This window comes from Oncorhynchus mykiss, chromosome 17 (assembly GCF_013265735.2).
Source record: "Oncorhynchus mykiss isolate Arlee chromosome 17, USDA_OmykA_1.1, whole genome shotgun sequence".
Taxonomy (NCBI): Eukaryota; Metazoa; Chordata; class Actinopteri; order Salmoniformes; family Salmonidae; genus Oncorhynchus; species Oncorhynchus mykiss.
The window spans coordinates 43169165-43187479 of NC_048581.1; the positions used below are offsets into that span (position 1 = coordinate 43169165).

General features: G+C 50.1%; 5 protein-coding genes across 5 annotated transcripts; all 5 read right to left on the reverse strand.

Annotated features, from left to right (window-relative positions):
- Positions 1-2175: 2175 nt before the first annotated feature.
- Positions 2176-2958, reverse strand: LOC118940441 (histone H3-like). Its single transcript, XM_036949925.1, has one exon. It carries the CDS (start codon positions 2695-2697, stop codon positions 2197-2199), a length of 501 nt encoding a protein of 166 aa, XP_036805820.1. The 5' UTR covers positions 2698-2958; the 3' UTR covers positions 2176-2196.
- Positions 2959-3089: 131 nt separating this feature from the next.
- On the reverse strand, positions 3090-3476 carry LOC118940141 (histone H2A). The gene has a single exon (XM_036948404.1). It carries the CDS (start codon positions 3474-3476, stop codon positions 3090-3092), a length of 387 nt encoding a protein of 128 aa, XP_036804299.1.
- Positions 3477-4110: 634 nt separating this feature from the next.
- LOC118940142 (histone H1) lies at positions 4111-4734 on the reverse strand. The gene has a single exon (XM_036948405.1). It carries the CDS (start codon positions 4732-4734, stop codon positions 4111-4113), a length of 624 nt encoding a protein of 207 aa, XP_036804300.1.
- Positions 4735-6029: 1295 nt separating this feature from the next.
- Positions 6030-6512, reverse strand: LOC118940442 (histone H2B). Its single transcript, XM_036949926.1, has one exon. It carries the CDS (start codon positions 6456-6458, stop codon positions 6084-6086), a length of 375 nt encoding a protein of 124 aa, XP_036805821.1. The 5' UTR covers positions 6459-6512; the 3' UTR covers positions 6030-6083.
- A 389-nt stretch (positions 6513-6901) lies between these two features.
- Positions 6902-17500, reverse strand: LOC118940443. Its single transcript, XM_036949927.1, has 5 exons — positions 17156-17500; positions 16495-16505; positions 15471-15477; positions 12453-12802; positions 6902-7288 (listed from the first exon to the last, which is right to left on the reverse strand). The coding sequence occupies exons 1-5, from the start codon at positions 17446-17448 to the stop codon at positions 6963-6965; spliced, it is 987 nt and encodes a 328-aa protein (XP_036805822.1). The 5' UTR covers positions 17449-17500; the 3' UTR covers positions 6902-6962.
- Between the last annotated feature and the right edge of the window lie 815 nt (positions 17501-18315).

Here is an 18315-nt window from a genome sequence, read left to right on the forward strand (position 1 = left end):
ACCATTTCTCCCTCAACCTGATGCAATTGTCACAACAAGTATGTGCTCAAAATCAAACATTAACTACAACAGATCATCAAATAGGCAAACACATGCTCATGTAGAGTACCTCAAATTATACAGTTACTTTGTCACCAAACCTAATCTGTCATTCATCTACAAATACATGCTCTTCTAAAGCCACAATGCAATGTTCACATGGTACATTTCATTTCTTACAATCTATGTCACTATTACTTCATTTGACTGCTCTTAAATCATATTCACTTAACCCTTTTCTTCACCTGCTGATTTTCTGCTGCTTTTGTCTCTTGCAGATTTGGACGTCATGTGAATCTATGTTTCTCAAGTATCAAAAGAGAGAAAATGAAAAACGGAATGCTACTTTTCTCTCTAGCCTAGTGCACTCTTTATCTGTAAGCTCCCCTACTGGTGTAGGTAGCTCCAAAAAAAGGTACAGATGCCATAGAACCTGATCTCGACGACCACATTTTACACCAATGCACCCCGACAATCGGTTGGTGGTCGGGAATCAAGTGGATGATTCTGGGACCAATTACAGGATAGGGGTGAGGGGTGTACTGAACTGTGCCTATAGCATGTCAAAAATCCCTCCAACGGGAAATAGGCCTTGGCAAATGGCCAGGGGCGCTGTCCTTTTCAGCACCACGGAGCTCCCCTATTACCTGTCTCATGAGTGAAGATGCAACAGCAGACAATTCCTGCTCTTTTGTCCTGCAATGACACACTTTAGCCGTGTCATTGCTGCATTTAACTGGCAGCCTGTATTTAGGGCCTTTACTTTGTCGTATCATTTGGTCAAGGGGTTTCGATTCGTCAGCAAATCTTCTTTGAAAAATGAACTAAATCCCACATCAGAAGTCGACTTCAAATCACGCCAAAGACACACGACTCTACTCAACCGGAGTCAATAGTATCAAATATTCTGCACTGTGAAGGTGTCATGTGCTGAGCCATTTAGTTCCTATGAAGCCTATTTACGAAGCCAATGCAGCAATCACCACGTACCTGCCTGCATTGGTGATTGCTATTCTGTAATTGGTCAACTACTAATAGGGCAATCATCCCGGCAGCTTCGTAACAGCTGTTTTGCAAGCCCTTGACGATTACATCTATTGATTCCTGCTGTCCTGATACCTTTTCTCTTAAGGGATCTCGGATCTAGTCTAAAGGCCTATCAATGGGTATGGCATTGGAATATTCAATCGCACACTGAATTCATCCCACTAAATACATTCCTTTCATTTCTCCATTTATTCCACCATATCGAAACAACTTACCTATGCACGCACACAAACAAGCACAGAAGGGCGACTTAATAATATCACGTCTAATTTGGTGGCCTACAACATTTCCTGTACCTTCAACCACAACGTTGGTAACAATTTTTTTCGACCACCTTTCACTTGCGCCGGACAGAGATATATCATTTTACTTTCAATAGCTTAGTCAGTCGCATGAATTATGGGGTGCACACAGCTAACGTTGTAATGATCGGATCAAAACATGGATTTTTGGGGCCATCGAGGAATGTCACATGGCCCAGAAATCATTGAATGGCCATTTTCACAAAGGAATAGACAGACTCTAGCATGTTTACATTCCAAGAGCAATTGGAATCGAAAAAACACAACGTGCCCCACTTGGGGACCCGAGGACCGAGTTTGGGAAACGCTGGCCTGAAGATCAAATACCAATAGGGAGCCACTATGACGTGCTCACACGCTGACAGTACCCGCGTTTAACCACTAGATGGCCTCCGTGCTCCACGGTAAACTTTTCCCCTCTCATCAGCGGCACTGCAACATGGGACTTTCAAAGTCAGTTGTTCTTAGCTACATAGTGACCATTTTTGACACTTTTTGCCCTATGTCATTACTATCACTCATTACTGCTAGTGTATTTTTCCCCTCTTCTACTCTAGGCATACATCTAATCACATATAGAGAGCGTTATTGAAACGACTCAAGTCAGTTAAGAACCAACTCTTATTTACAATCACGGCCGGTGGTGATACAGCCTGGAATCGAACCACGGTCTGTAGTGACTCGAGAACAGGGAACATACACGGTGGGAAAGGGGCGTGTACAAATGGAACAATTGTGCCTTTTTGACTGAAATATGGAGGTGGCTCTTAAAAGAGCCTTTGGGGGATTTTGGAGATCAGGTCATCGTTTATGCGCGCTCTCCGCGAATACGACGGGCCAGCTGGATGTCCTTGGGCATGATGGTCACCCTCTTGGCGTGGATGGCGCACAGGTTGGTGTCCTCGAACAGGCCGACCAGGTAAGCCTCGCTTGCCTCCTGCAGGGCCATCACTGCGGAACTCTGGAAGCGCAGGTCGGTCTTAAAGTCCTGGGCAATTTCTCGCACCAGGCGCTGGAAAGGCAGTTTGCGGATCAGCAGCTCAGTGGACTTCTGGTAACGACGGATCTCTCTAAGAGCCACGGTGCCGGGCCTGTAACGGTGAGGCTTCTTCACGCCGCCGGTGGCCGGGGCGCTCTTGCGCGCAGCCTTGGTGGCGAGCTGCTTCCTGGGTGCTTTGCCACCGGTGGATTTGCGAGCGGTTTGCTTGGTTCTGGCCATGGCGCTAGCTAGCTTCCTTCTTTCACAGTCGGAGTATAGCCTCAAAATGCCTATGTGAAGTTTATAAAGCCGGCAGCGGCGTCTGCTCATTGGTCACCATCTCCGCACCGCCCTGATTGGCCCGTTGCGGAGGCCTCCTCCGCCGCCCATTGGACGGGAGGCTCGGCCTCTCCGTGCCGCCCCAAAATGCAACCCCCACCCTCGCCGAGGCGCGCTTGGGTCTTTTGTTAGGGCCGCGAGCAACGTTACACTTTACGCGCAATAATGCTCTCATTCTAGCCTACTAGTTGTTATCCTTCATTTAGGCCTCATGTGGGCACTTGATACGGTGCCGTGTATATGTGTGTGTGTGTATCTAACAAACACGCCAAATAGTTGGCCAGGCATAGAAAGGACACTTTGCGCTTTTGTTGAGCTAGGTGGTTGGCTCTTAAAAGAGCCTTTGGGGGTTGAGTAGTCAAGTTGCAGCCGCACCAGCGATTTTACTTGGCTTTGACGGCCTTCTCAGTCTTCTTGGGGAGCAGCACTGCCTGGATGTTGGGCAGAACACCACCCTGAGCGATGGTCACGCCGCCAAGCAGTTTGTTCAGCTCCTCGTCGTTACGGACTGCCAGCTGCAGGTGACGGGGGATGATACGAGTCTTCTTGTTGTCACGGGCAGCGTTTCCGGCCAACTCCAGGATCTCAGCAGTCAGGTACTCGAGCACTGCGGCCAGGTACACTGGTGCGCCAGCGCCCACACGCTCGGCGTAGTTGCCTTTACGCAGCAGCCTGTGCACACGGCCCACGGGGAACTGGAGCCCGGCACGGGATGAACGTGTCTTTGCCTTCGCCCTGGCCTTGCCTCCGGTTTTGCCTCTTCCGCTCATATTGGTAGCTTCAGTATGTCACAGAAAGTCTGAATGAGCCGCTGGCCACCTCGAGAGCCTTACTTATACCTCGCCACAAAAGCCATCGATTGGCCACCGGACCGGTGTGGCCTTATCCAATTGGAGTGAGGGAGGGACAGACAGACAGGCAGTCAGCCCTAAGCCCGCCCCCACCCACCCGCAGGCAGGCAGCAGAGTGACGAGGGCTAGGCTACTCTGTTTCCCTCCGACTTTTGTGACTTTTTCACGTTGGCGGGAGCGCCAAAGTGACTACTCAAATCACTGAAACATGTATCAATCAATTCGAGAGTGGCTCATAATACCAATGGCTGCTGTCCAACCCACTATAGTATGTATGCTTCTTATTATCAGGATCAATGTGACATGCCAATTCTAACACATCACAACAATGTTGACTGGTGAGGGTGCTGCACTCTTGAGTGACAAATGTAAAGCCATTTAGCCACTCGAAAATGTGGTGCGTAAAAGTCATTCATTTCATTTCTTTTGCACCACGGGTAGGTAGGTGGAATGGAATGACATGCGCTTTTATGGAAAGAGGTGGGTGGCTCTTAAAAGAGCCTTTTGTGGTAACAACATGTGTCGAGTAGAAAGAACACTGTTTGTAATAGGTTTACTTCTTCTTGGGGGCTGCCTTCTTGGCCTTGGCCGCCTTGGGCTTGGCGGCTTTGGGCTTCGCTGCCTTGGTAGCCTTCTTGGGGCTCTTGGCCGCTTTCTTGGCCGCTGCGGCGGGCTTCTTCACCTTCTTTGGGCTCTTGGCGGCCTTTTTGGGTGTAGCGGGCTTCTTGGCCTTCTTGGGGGACTTCTTTGCGGCCACGGCCTTCTTGGCTGCTACCTTCTTGGGCTTCTTGGCGGCGGCGGGCTTCTTGGCGGCCACCTTCTTAGCTTTGGGGGCTGCGGCTTTCTTGGCGGGCTTCTTTGCCTCGACGGCCTTCTTGTTGAGCTTGAAGGAGCCGGAAGCACCGGTGCCCTTGGTCTGGACCAGGGTGCCCTTGGTGACGAGGCTCTTGACGGCGATCTTGACACGGGAGTTGTTCTTCTCCACGTCGTAGCCGCCTGCCGCCAGAGACTTCTTGAGCGCGGCCAGGGACACGCCGCTCCTCTCCTTGGAGGCGGACACCGCCTTGACGATGAGCTCGCCTACGCTGGGTCCCGCTTTCTTGGGCTTGGCTGCTGCCTTCTTCTTGGGTGCCTTGGCCGGCGCGGCGGCGGCGGGTGCTGGTGCGACTTCTGCCATGTCTGTCGTTCGGTCCGGTAAACACACACACTTACAACACTACGGTAGTCTGTGAGGAGGAGTACTTTGCTGTAGACGCTGCTCTGCGCTATTGAAGCTCCACACCGTGCAGGGGGCTGGCCTTAAACGCGACATGAGAACCATGTAGACTCAAGCCACCCAGCTCGGCTTCTCCGGGCTGGCCAAATGCTCTTTCACTTGTGTTTTCTGGTCGCCAATATCGGGCCAAAAGTCACCGACGGAGCCGTGTTTTTGGCCCAAAAGCGAACGGCCCAGCGAGCAGACTTGTGTCCGTTCAGAATAAAGTCATGTGGGCTGCAGAAGCCCCGTGCATTTTGCTGCGACTCGCTCAAAACCTCACCGTTCGACTGTCGGGTGGAGCGGTGCGCACTGCTTTTCCTGTGCTATTTGTCTCCTAAATGGCCTAAAAGTGCATCCGATTGCGAGCACCATTGATTGTGGAGTGAGCCGAGATGTCTGGCAAGGGAATCAAATGGTTTGGCGTCCCCTGATGTGCTCCTTGGTGTTTTAAAGGAGAGCTCTTTTGGGGACCTTAAAACACATGCACTTGTGAGGCCTGGCTGAGACTAGTTTCACGTTGTATTCGTCATGTGTCCAGGAGGCAAACGAAATAATACACTGTCCAACGACATGCTTACTTGCACTGTGTGTGTGTGTGTGTGTGATGTTTTATTAGTATGAGTTTATTAGTTGGATTTGGAGCCTGTGTGTTTTCTTGTGCTAGGTAGTCTCTCTCTCTGTCTGTGTGTCTCTTTCAAAAGCGTGTCAGAGAGAGAGAGAGAGAGAGAGATAGGCTTGTGGCCTTCTCGCAGTCCTTCCTCGCTTGACTCCGCAGCGTGACTCACTCGTGCCGGTCTTTGTGTCTGTGGGTCTTGGTGTCTGGCTGTGCGGCCGGCGCTATGGAGGCTGGCGCCCCATGTGCTTGTCCGCCCTGATATAGGCCTAGAGAGAGAGAGATTTGGAGCCTCTTCTTCTCTCTCCTCCTCCCTCTTGTACAGGTGTGTGTAAGGGATGTGAAACGGCTAGTTTCAATCGGTGACGTCACTTGCTCTGAGACTGTTGTTGATGATGTGTGCAGAGGGTCCCTGGTTCGGCCTAAAGTTATACTGTTACACAGGCTCCAGTCATCGGAGCACGAGTGGAATCCCACTCACTGTGTTATACTACCATGCACACATTCCTACCCTGTTCATGTCAGCATCATTTATTCCCTCTCCCCCCTTTTTGACATGTCCTCCACACACACATATGGATTTGCTTTTTTCACTGACAGGTTGGGTGGCTCTTAAAAGAGCCTTTGGGTTACTACAGCACTCCAAATGGGCTGTTTACTTGGAGCTGGTGTACTTGGTCACGGCCTTGGTGCCCTCGGACACTGCGTGCTTGGCCAGCTCTCCGGGGAGCAGCAGGCGCACTGCGGTCTGGATCTCCCTGGAGGTGATGGTGGAACGCTTGTTGTAGTGGGCCAGGCGAGACGACTCTCCGGCGATACGCTCGAAGATGTCGTTCACGAACGAGTTCATGATTCCCATGGCCTTGGAGGAGATGCCGGTATCGGGGTGGACCTGCTTCAGGACTTTGTACACGTAAATGGCGTAGCTCTCCTTCCTCGACTTTCGGCGTTTCTTGCCGCCTTTCCCTGCGGTCTTGGTGACGGCTTTCTTGGAGCCCTTCTTGGGCGCGGACTTTGCTGGCTCGGGCATGATGCTGATGTCTCGCTGCTTCTCACAAACGAATGAGGGGGTGGAGAGCCCTTTCCCTCTTATGAAGACGAAGCTAAGCTAATTCGCCGGCCGTGGACACACCCCTGCTTTCTCATAGGCGCCCCTGCCATTTGCCCAGTGGAGCTGAGCGCGCATAAGAGCCTTCCACTCAGAGGCTTGCTTCCCTAACAAAGACCATAGCCTATGCTCTGTCACTGGTGGGGAATGGTGTGTTTCCAAAAAAGTCCTACAATGGCCAGAAATAAGGCCCCCCTTTTTGGTACTTGGTGGGGATTTCCCAGCCGTGGTGCCTCAGTAATACGACTGTACGCAAAGCCTGCACTGAACATAGCCTCCTGTCACGAATACTCCCTCCCTGTCCACTCAAGAGTGGCTCATGGTTTCCTACGATAATGGATTTGACCCTTTTGAAGCGGATGTGGGTGGCTCTTAAAAGAGCCTTTGGGTTCAAGTCGGGATGTTGACGTTCCGAGAAGAGTGCGTTTAACCGCCGAAACCGTACAGGGTGCGTCCCTGGCGTTTCAGAGCGTAGACCACGTCCATGGCCGTAACGGTCTTCCTCTTGGCGTGCTCGGTGTAGGTGACGGCGTCACGGATCACGTTCTCAAGGAACACCTTCAGGACACCGCGGGTCTCCTCGTAGATCAGCCCGGAGATACGCTTCACGCCGCCACGGCGAGCCAGACGGCGAATGGCGGGCTTGGTGATTCCCTGGATGTTATCGCGGAGAACCTTACGGTGACGCTTGGCGCCTCCTTTTCCGAGTCCCTTGCCGCCTTTACCTCTTCCAGACATCGTGTGTTCGCTAGCTGAGTTCAAGTGAATTAATGACGTAATTTTCGGTGCTCGGTGCTCTTATTATCTGCGTTTGGTGGACCTGATTGAAGCCAATGGCACAGAAAGTGCGCGCTTTTGCCTGGCCTCTGCTGCAAAGGGGAGGGCGTTCGTTCTAGGGAACTATGGAGGAAGAAGAAATCAAAGCTACTTGCATGCGCGGGAAACACACTCAAATACTGAGCTATGTTGAACACAAGGCCCAACTGTGATGTCCCACTCTTCACATTGATTGGTGTTGTTCTTCTTGTTGTTGTTGTTGTTGTTGTTGCGCCTGATTCAACTCTTTCAATCAGCTGTGCCTCTCCAGGGCTTCAACAAAAATGCCTACTCTACCCCTGCCTGGAGTTGGGAAACACTGAACTAGTAGGATTCAACCCACTGCAGTTGCCAGTCACACCTAATAGAGATAGGCGTTAAAAACCTCAAATAGTGTCACAAGTACAAAGGAGAAACGAAGTGGCACAAACGGGAAACAAATACACAAGGAATGCCACAAATCCTAAGGGGTCCGTAATGTCACCTCAGCAGTCATGTAGCTCTTGAAGGCCATGTAATAAAGTCATTCTTCTTTTTCTTCCCTAGACATGATCCAGGTGGCCATGGGACGGGTGGTGATACCTCTGCAAGCTGAAATGCAGTAAAACATTCCTCAGACACCCACCCAACACACACACAATAAAGGGATAATTTTCCTATGCGTACAGAGGTGATAGGGATGTGCAAATATTGTATGGTACTTTTTTCAAAAAACAATAACATAGCCTTATATTACGGAAATAGTGGTATGAGGTGGATCCTTTATAGGCCAGAGAGCCTCAGATGTTGCATTGAATGATCTCAACAGGTCATTTCAAAGGGGACAAATGAGGCCCAAGGGCACATACTGGCGATTGACCAATCGGTGCAGTTGATTCACATCTCAGATGTGACTAGGTATCATCTTACAACTTATTGTTGCCACAATTGTCTCTTACATGTACTTAGTGGCTGCCGGCCCTCGGTTTAGTACATCGAGCAACAGAGGTTGCCTTTTAGGAGAACGACTGACAAGCGTTCAACTAGCTGGGATGCAACTAGTGTCATCAAAGCACTTTGTCATAGCAAGTTAGAAGAAATAGGTTAAGGTTACGAAAAGGCTTAGGCTTACCCCAAATGCCACGTCCGTTCGTAGCTGTACTCCGTGTAGGCACAACAAGTCATCACACAGAGAGCACACTTGAAGCACAACTGCACTGCCTGGAAGGCCGCAACGGACTGAATTGGAATCCCTCAAACAGCACGCTAACTACATTCCGCTTTATGATGTCACAGTCAGCCCCTCGGAACACTGGTCCTCAACAATCTCAAACACCTTGGATACCCAAGCCAAACATTCTCGAATCACTCACATTCACAAATCAACCAGGGAGAAGAAGGCTGCCAGGAATTGAATGCTGAAAAGCTAACCTCCTTCACAGAGCAACATCATAGGACTGGGAGTTTGTGTTCAACAGCTTACGTTCCCCTATTATCAAGGGCTTAGTTCCTCTATAGGCTGCAGTGCAGATACTTCACATGCAGAGTACAACAACAAATAACAGAGGGCCTGTTACCACACCCTATAGGCTAGGAGTTGAACTTGGACCACAATGACATTGGTAGTAATTAGCCTGCAGCATAAATGACAGCTCCCTAACGGGGACATAAAGTGGAAATGGAAGTGCGACACATAGAGGAAAAGTCCTAATCCTAATCAAATAGACACATTTATTTGTTTATTCTTTTTTTTATTTCACCTTTATTTAACCAGGTAGGCAAGTTGAGAACAAGTTCTCATTTACAATTGCGACCTGGCCAAGATAAAGCAAAGCACTTCGACACATACAACGACACAGACTTACACATGGAGTAAAACAAACATACAGTCAATAATACAGTATAAACAAGTCTATATACGATGTGAGCAAATGAGGTGAGATAAGGGAGGTAAAGGCAAAAAAAGGCCATGGTGGCAAAGTAAATACAATATAGCAAGTAAAACACCGGAATGGTACATTTGCAATGGAAGAAATGTGCAAAGTAGAAATAAAAATAATGGGGTGCAAAGGAGCAAAATAAATAAATTCATTAAATACAGTAGGGAAAGAGGTAGTTGTTTGGCCTAAATTATAGGTGGGCTATGTACAGGTGCAGTAATCTGTGAGCTGCTCTGACAGTTGGTGCTTAAAGCTAGTGAGGGAGTTAAGTGTTTCCAGTTTCAGAGATTTTTGTAGTTCGTTCCAGTCATTGGTAGCAGAGAACTGGAAGGAGAGGCGGCCAAAGAAAGAATTGGTTTTGGGGGTGACTAGAGAGATATACATACACCTGTTTAGCAGATGTCGGAAATGCTTGTGTTACTAGCTCCAACAGCACAGTCAAGTCTAACAAGTAATATCTAACCATGTTCCAACATTCCACACAATACACCCAAATGCAATTGGAATACATCAATATATGGACGAGCAATGTCAGACCGTCCGTAGACTAACATACCTTACAATACAATACTTTATATATCCACATGACATGAGCTATGCAAACCACCTCCACGTTAGGAATGTGCCCAGTGATATCTAACAAAAACACACACCTCCGTGGAACCCACATGGCAAGACAGGAAGGAAGACATGCAGGAGTGCTCATGAAGAAGACCGGAATCATCTCCAATCAAGTGAACAATGTCAAAGGAATAGGGCAAGTCATATAGATAGGGAGGCATTTCACCGCCACCCGCTGGACCACAAGTCATTTTGCCAACACTGGCTCATCATTCAAAGCCACATAGGGAGGGATCTTAACACCACCTGCTGGATCAGAAGTGCCACTCACAATGGCCACACAGACCATTTCTCCCTCAACCTGATGCAATTGTCACAACAAGTATGTGCTCAAAATCAAACATTAACTACAACAGATCATCAAATAGGCAAACACATGCTCATGTAGAGTACCTCAAATTATACAGTTACTTTGTCACCAAACCTAATCTGTCATTCATCTACAAATACATGCTCTTCTAAAGCCACAATGCAATGTTCACATGGTACATTTCATTTCTTACAATCTATGTCACTATTACTTCATTTGACTGCTCTTAAATCATATTCACTTAACCCTTTTCTTCACCTGCTGATTTTCTGCTGCTTTTGTCTCTTGCAGATTTGGACGTCATGTGAATCTATGTTTCTCAAGTATCAAAAGAGAGAAAATGAAAAACGGAATGCTACTTTTCTCTCTAGCCTAGTGCACTCTTTATCTGTAAGCTCCCCTACTGGTGTAGGTAGCTCCAAAAAAAGGTACAGATGCCATAGAACCTGATCTCGACGACCACATTTTACACCAATGCACCCCGACAATCGGTTGGTGGTCGGGAATCAAGTGGATGATTCTGGGACCAATTACAGGATAGGGGTGAGGGGTGTACTGAACTGTGCCTATAGCATGTCAAAAATCCCTCCAACGGGAAATAGGCCTTGGCAAATGGCCAGGGGCGCTGTCCTTTTCAGCACCACGGAGCTCCCCTATTACCTGTCTCATGAGTGAAGATGCAACAGCAGACAATTCCTGCTCTTTTGTCCTGCAATGACACACTTTAGCCGTGTCATTGCTGCATTTAACTGGCAGCCTGTATTTAGGGCCTTTACTTTGTCGTATCATTTGGTCAAGGGGTTTCGATTCGTCAGCAAATCTTCTTTGAAAAATGAACTAAATCCCACATCAGAAGTCGACTTCAAATCACGCCAAAGACACACGACTCTACTCAACCGGAGTCAATAGTATCAAATATTCTGCACTGTGAAGGTGTCATGTGCTGAGCCATTTAGTTCCTATGAAGCCTATTTACGAAGCCAATGCAGCAATCACCACGTACCTGCCTGCATTGGTGATTGCTATTCTGTAATTGGTCAACTACTAATAGGGCAATCATCCCGGCAGCTTCGTAACAGCTGTTTTGCAAGCCCTTGACGATTACATCTATTGATTCCTGCTGTCCTGATACCTTTTCTCTTAAGGGATCTCGGATCTAGTCTAAAGGCCTATCAATGGGTATGGCATTGGAATATTCAATCGCACACTGAATTCATCCCACTAAATACATTCCTTTCATTTCTCCATTTATTCCACCATATCGAAACAACTTACCTATGCACGCACACAAACAAGCACAGAAGGGCGACTTAATAATATCACGTCTAATTTGGTGGCCTACAACATTTCCTGTACCTTCAACCACAACGTTGGTAACAATTTTTTTCGACCACCTTTCACTTGCGCCGGACAGAGATATATCATTTTACTTTCAATAGCTTAGTCAGTCGCATGAATTATGGGGTGCACACAGCTAACGTTGTAATGATCGGATCAAAACATGGATTTTTGGGGCCATCGAGGAATGTCACATGGCCCAGAAATCATTGAATGGCCATTTTCACAAAGGAATAGACAGACTCTAGCATGTTTACATTCCAAGAGCAATTGGAATCGAAAAAACACAACGTGCCCCACTTGGGGACCCGAGGACCGAGTTTGGGAAACGCTGGCCTGAAGATCAAATACCAATAGGGAGCCACTATGACGTGCTCACACGCTGACAGTACCCGCGTTTAACCACTAGATGGCCTCCGTGCTCCACGGTAAACTTTTCCCCTCTCATCAGCGGCACTGCAACATGGGACTTTCAAAGTCAGTTGTTCTTAGCTACATAGTGACCATTTTTGACACTTTTTGCCCTATGTCATTACTATCACTCATTACTGCTAGTGTATTTTTCCCCTCTTCTACTCTAGGCATACATCTAATCACATATAGAGAGCGTTATTGAAACGACTCAAGTCAGTTAAGAACCAACTCTTATTTACAATCACGGCCGGTGGTGATACAGCCTGGAATCGAACCACGGTCTGTAGTGACTCGAGAACAGGGAACATACACGGTGGGAAAGGGGCGTGTACAAATGGAACAATTGTGCCTTTTTGACTGAAATATGGAGGTGGCTCTTAAAAGAGCCTTTGGGGGATTTTGGAGATCAGGTCATCGTTTATGCGCGCTCTCCGCGAATACGACGGGCCAGCTGGATGTCCTTGGGCATGATGGTCACCCTCTTGGCGTGGATGGCGCACAGGTTGGTGTCCTCGAACAGGCCGACCAGGTAAGCCTCGCTTGCCTCCTGCAGGGCCATCACTGCGGAACTCTGGAAGCGCAGGTCGGTCTTAAAGTCCTGGGCAATTTCTCGCACCAGGCGCTGGAAAGGCAGTTTGCGGATCAGCAGCTCAGTGGACTTCTGGTAACGACGGATCTCTCTAAGAGCCACGGTGCCGGGCCTGTAACGGTGAGGCTTCTTCACGCCGCCGGTGGCCGGGGCGCTCTTGCGCGCAGCCTTGGTGGCGAGCTGCTTCCTGGGTGCTTTGCCACCGGTGGATTTGCGAGCGGTTTGCTTGGTTCTGGCCATGGCGCTAGCTAGCTTCCTTCTTTCACAGTCGGAGTATAGCCTCAAAATGCCTATGTGAAGTTTATAAAGCCGGCAGCGGCGTCTGCTCATTGGTCACCATCTCCGCACCGCCCTGATTGGCCCGTTGCGGAGGCCTCCTCCGCCGCCCATTGGACGGGAGGCTCGGCCTCTCCGTGCCGCCCCAAAATGCAACCCCCACCCTCGCCGAGGCGCGCTTGGGTCTTTTGTTAGGGCCGCGAGCAACGTTACACTTTACGCGCAATAATGCTCTCATTCTAGCCTACTAGTTGTTATCCTTCATTTAGGCCTCATGTGGGCACTTGATACGGTGCCGTGTATATGTGTGTGTGTGTATCTAACAAACACGCCAAATAGTTGGCCAGGCATAGAAAGGACACTTTGCGCTTTTGTTGAGCTAGGTGGTTGGCTCTTAAAAGAGCCTTTGGGGGTTGAGTAGTCAAGTTGCAGCCGCACCAGCGATTTTACTTGGCTTTGACGGCCTTCTCAGTCTTCTTGGGGAGCAGCACTGCCTGGATGTTGGGCAGAACACCACCCTGAGCGATGGTCACGCCGCCAAGCAGTTTGTTCAGCTCCTCGTCGTTACGGACTGCCAGCTGCAGGTGACGGGGGATGATACGAGTCTTCTTGTTGTCACGGGCAGCGTTTCCGGCCAACTCCAGGATCTCAGCAGTCAGGTACTCGAGCACTGCGGCCAGGTACACTGGTGCGCCAGCGCCCACACGCTCGGCGTAGTTGCCTTTACGCAGCAGCCTGTGCACACGGCCCACGGGGAACTGGAGCCCGGCACGGGATGAACGTGTCTTTGCCTTCGCCCTGGCCTTGCCTCCGGTTTTGCCTCTTCCGCTCATATTGGTAGCTTCAGTATGTCACAGAAAGTCTGAATGAGCCGCTGGCCACCTCGAGAGCCTTACTTATACCTCGCCACAAAAGCCATCGATTGGCCACCGGACCGGTGTGGCCTTATCCAATTGGAGTGAGGGAGGGACAGACAGACAGGCAGTCAGCCCTAAGCCCGCCCCCACCCACCCGCAGGCAGGCAGCAGAGTGACGAGGGCTAGGCTACTCTGTTTCCCTCCGACTTTTGTGACTTTTTCACGTTGGCGGGAGCGCCAAAGTGACTACTCAAATCACTGAAACATGTATCAATCAATTCGAGAGTGGCTCATAATACCAATGGCTGCTGTCCAACCCACTATAGTATGTATGCTTCTTATTATCAGGATCAATGTGACATGCCAATTCTAACACATCACAACAATGTTGACTGGTGAGGGTGCTGCACTCTTGAGTGACAAATGTAAAGCCATTTAGCCACTCGAAAATGTGGTGCGTAAAAGTCATTCATTTCATTTCTTTTGCACCACGGGTAGGTAGGTGGAATGGAATGACATGCGCTTTTATGGAAAGAGGTGGGTGGCTCTTAAAAGAGCCTTTTGTGGTAACAACATGTGTCGAGTAGAAAGAACACTGTTTGTAATAGGTTTACTTCTTCTTGGGGGCTGCCTTCTTGGCCTTGGCCGCCTTGGGCTTGGCGGCTTTGGGCTTCGCTGCCTTGGTAGCCTTCTTGGGGCTCTTGGCCGCTTTCTTGGCCGCTGCGGCGGGCTTCTTCACCTTCTTTGGGCTCTTGGCGGCCTTTTTGGGTGTAGCGGGCTTCTTGGCCTTCTTGGGGGACTTCTTTGCGGCCACGGCCTTCTTGGCTGCTACCTTCTTGGGCTTCTTGGCGGCGGCGGGCTTCTTGGCGGCCACCTTCTTAGCTTTGGGGGCTGCGGCTTTCTTGGCGGGCTTCTTTGCCTCGACGGCCTTCTTGTTGAGCTTGAAGGAGCCGGAAGCACCGGTGCCCTTGGTCTGGACCAGGGTGCCCTTGGTGACGAGGCTCTTGACGGCGATCTTGACACGGGAGTTGTTCTTCTCCACGTCGTAGCCGCCTGCCGCCAGAGACTTCTTGAGCGCGGCCAGGGACACGCCGCTCCTCTCCTTGGAGGCGGACACCGCCTTGACGATGAGCTCGCCTACGCTGGGTCCCGCTTTCTTGGGCTTGGCTGCTGCCTTCTTCTTGGGTGCCTTGGCCGGCGCGGCGGCGGCGGGTGCTGGTGCGACTTCTGCCATGTCTGTCGTTCGGTCCGGTAAACACACACACTTACAACACTACGGTAGTCTGTGAGGAGGAGTACTTTGCTGTAGACGCTGCTCTGCGCTATTGAAGCTCCACACCGTGCAGGGGGCTGGCCTTAAACGCGACATGAGAACCATGTAGACTCAAGCCACCCAGCTCGGCTTCTCCGGGCTGGCCAAATGCTCTTTCACTTGTGTTTTCTGGTCGCCAATATCGGGCCAAAAGTCACCGACGGAGCCGTGTTTTTGGCCCAAAAGCGAACGGCCCAGCGAGCAGACTTGTGTCCGTTCAGAATAAAGTCATGTGGGCTGCAGAAGCCCCGTGCATTTTGCTGCGACTCGCTCAAAACCTCACCGTTCGACTGTCGGGTGGAGCGGTGCGCACTGCTTTTCCTGTGCTATTTGTCTCCTAAATGGCCTAAAAGTGCATCCGATTGCGAGCACCATTGATTGTGGAGTGAGCCGAGATGTCTGGCAAGGGAATCAAATGGTTTGGCGTCCCCTGATGTGCTCCTTGGTGTTTTAAAGGAGAGCTCTTTTGGGGACCTTAAAACACATGCACTTGTGAGGCCTGGCTGAGACTAGTTTCACGTTGTATTCGTCATGTGTCCAGGAGGCAAACGAAATAATACACTGTCCAACGACATGCTTACTTGCACTGTGTGTGTGTGTGTGTGTGATGTTTTATTAGTATGAGTTTATTAGTTGGATTTGGAGCCTGTGTGTTTTCTTGTGCTAGGTAGTCTCTCTCTCTGTCTGTGTGTCTCTTTCAAAAGCGTGTCAGAGAGAGAGAGAGAGAGAGAGAGAGAGAGAGATAGGCTTGTGGCCTTCCTCGCTTGACTCCGCAGCGTGACTCACTCGTGCCGGTCTTTGTGTCTGTGGGTCTTGGTGTCTGGCTGTGCGGCCGGCGCTATGGAGGCTGGCGCCCCATGTGCTTGTCCGCCCTGATATAGGCCTAGAGAGAGAGAGATTTGGAGCCTCTTCTTCTCTCTCCTCCTCCCTCTTGTACAGGTGTGTGTAAGGGATGTGAAACGGCTAGTTTCAATCGGTGACGTCACTTGCTCTGAGACTGTTGTTGATGATGTGTGCAGAGGGTCCCTGGTTCGGCCTAAAGTTATACTGTTACACAGGCTCCAGTCATCGGAGCACGAGTGGAATCCCACTCACTGTGTTATACTACCATGCACACATTCCTACCCTGTTCATGTCAGCATCATTTATTCCCTCTCCCCCCTTTTTGACATGTCCTCCACACACACATATGGATTTGCTTTTTTCACTGACAGGTTGGGTGGCTCTTAAAATAGCCTTTGGGTTACTACAGCACTCCAAATGGGCTGTTTACTTGGAGCTGGTGTACTTGGTCACGGCCTTGGTGCCCTCGGACACTGCGTGCTTGGCCAGCTCTCCGGGGAGCAGCAGGCGCACTGCGGTCTGGATCTCCCTGGAGGTGATGGTGGAACGCTTGTTGTAGTGGGCCAGGCGAGACGACTCTCCGGCGATACGCTCGAAGATGTCGTTCACGAACGAGTTCATGATTCCCATGGCCTTGGAGGAGATGCCGGTATCGGGGTGGACCTGCTTCAGGACTTTGTACACGTAAATGGCGTAGCTCTCCTTCCTCGACTTTCGGCGTTTCTTGCCGCCTTTCCCTGCGGTCTTGGTGACGGCTTTCTTGGAGCCCTTCTTGGGCGCGGACTTTGCTGGCTCGGGCATGATGCTGATGTCTCGCTGCTTCTCACAAACGAATGAGGGGGTGGAGAGCCCTTTCCCTCTTATGAAGACGAAGCTAAGCTAATTCGCCGGCCGTGGACACACCCCTGCTTTCTCATAGGCGCCCCTGCCATTTGCCCAGTGGAGCTGAGCGCGCATAAGAGCCTTCCACTCAGAGGCTTGCTTCCCTAACAAAGACCATAGCCTATGCTCTGTCACTGGTGGGGAATGGTGTGTTTCCAAAAAAGTCCTACAATGGCCAGAAATAAGGCCCCCCTTTTTGGTACTTGGTGGGGATTTCCCAGCCGTGGTGCCTCAGTAATACGACTGTACGCAAAGCCTGCACTGAACATAGCCTCCTGTCACGAATACTCCCTCCCTGTCCACTCAAGAGTGGCTCATGGTTTCCTACGATAATGGATTTGACCCTTTTGAAGCGGATGTGGGTGGCTCTTAAAAGAGCCTTTGGGTTCAAGTCGGGATGTTGACGTTCCGAGAAGAGTGCGTTTAACCGCCGAAACCGTACAGGGTGCGTCCCTGGCGTTTCAGAGCGTAGACCACGTCCATGGCCGTAACGGTCTTCCTCTTGGCGTGCTCGGTGTAGGTGACGGCGTCACGGATCACGTTCTCAAGGAACACCTTCAGGACACCGCGGGTCTCCTCGTAGATCAGCCCGGAGATACGCTTCACGCCGCCACGGCGAGCCAGACGGCGAATGGCGGGCTTGGTGATTCCCTGGATGTTATCGCGGAGAACCTTACGGTGACGCTTGGCGCCTCCTTTTCCGAGTCCCTTGCCGCCTTTACCTCTTCCAGACATCGTGTGTTCGCTAGCTGAGTTCAAGTGAATTAATGACGTAATTTTCGGTGCTCGGTGCTCTTATTATCTGCGTTTGGTGGACCTGATTGAAGCCAATGGCACAGAAAGCGCGCGCTTTTGCCTGGCCTCTGCTGCAAAGGGGAGGGCGTTCGTTCTAGGGAACTATGGAGGAAGAAGAAATCAAAGCTACTTGCATGCGCGGGAAACACACTCAAATACTGAGCTATGTTGAACACAAGGCCCAACTGTGATGTCCCACTCTTCACATTGATTGGTGTTGTTCTTCTTGTTGTTGTTGTTGTTGTTGCGCCTGATTCAACTCTTTCAATCAGCTGTGCCTCTCCAGGGCTTCAACAAAAATGCCTACTCTACCCCTGCCTGGAGTTGGGAAACACTGAACTAGTAGGATTCAACCCACTGCAGTTGCCAGTCACACCTAATAGAGATAGGCGTTAAAAACCTCAAATAGTGTCACAAGTACAAAGGAGAAACGAAGTGGCACAAACGGGAAACAAATACACAAGGAATGCCACAAATCCTAAGGGGTCCGTAATGTCACCTCAGCAGTCATGTAGCTCTTGAAGGCCATGTAATAAAGTCATTCTTCTTTTTCTTCCCTAGACATGATCCAGGTGGCCATGGGACGGGTGGTGATACCTCTGCAAGCTGAAATGCAGTAAAACATTCCTCAGACACCCACCCAACACACACACAATAAAGGGATAATTTTCCTATGCGTACAGAGGTGATAGGGATGTGCAAATATTGTATGGTACTTTTTTCAAAAAACAATAACATAGCCTTATATTACGGAAATAGTGGTATGAGGTGGATCCTTTATAGGCCAGAGAGCCTCAGATGTTGCAT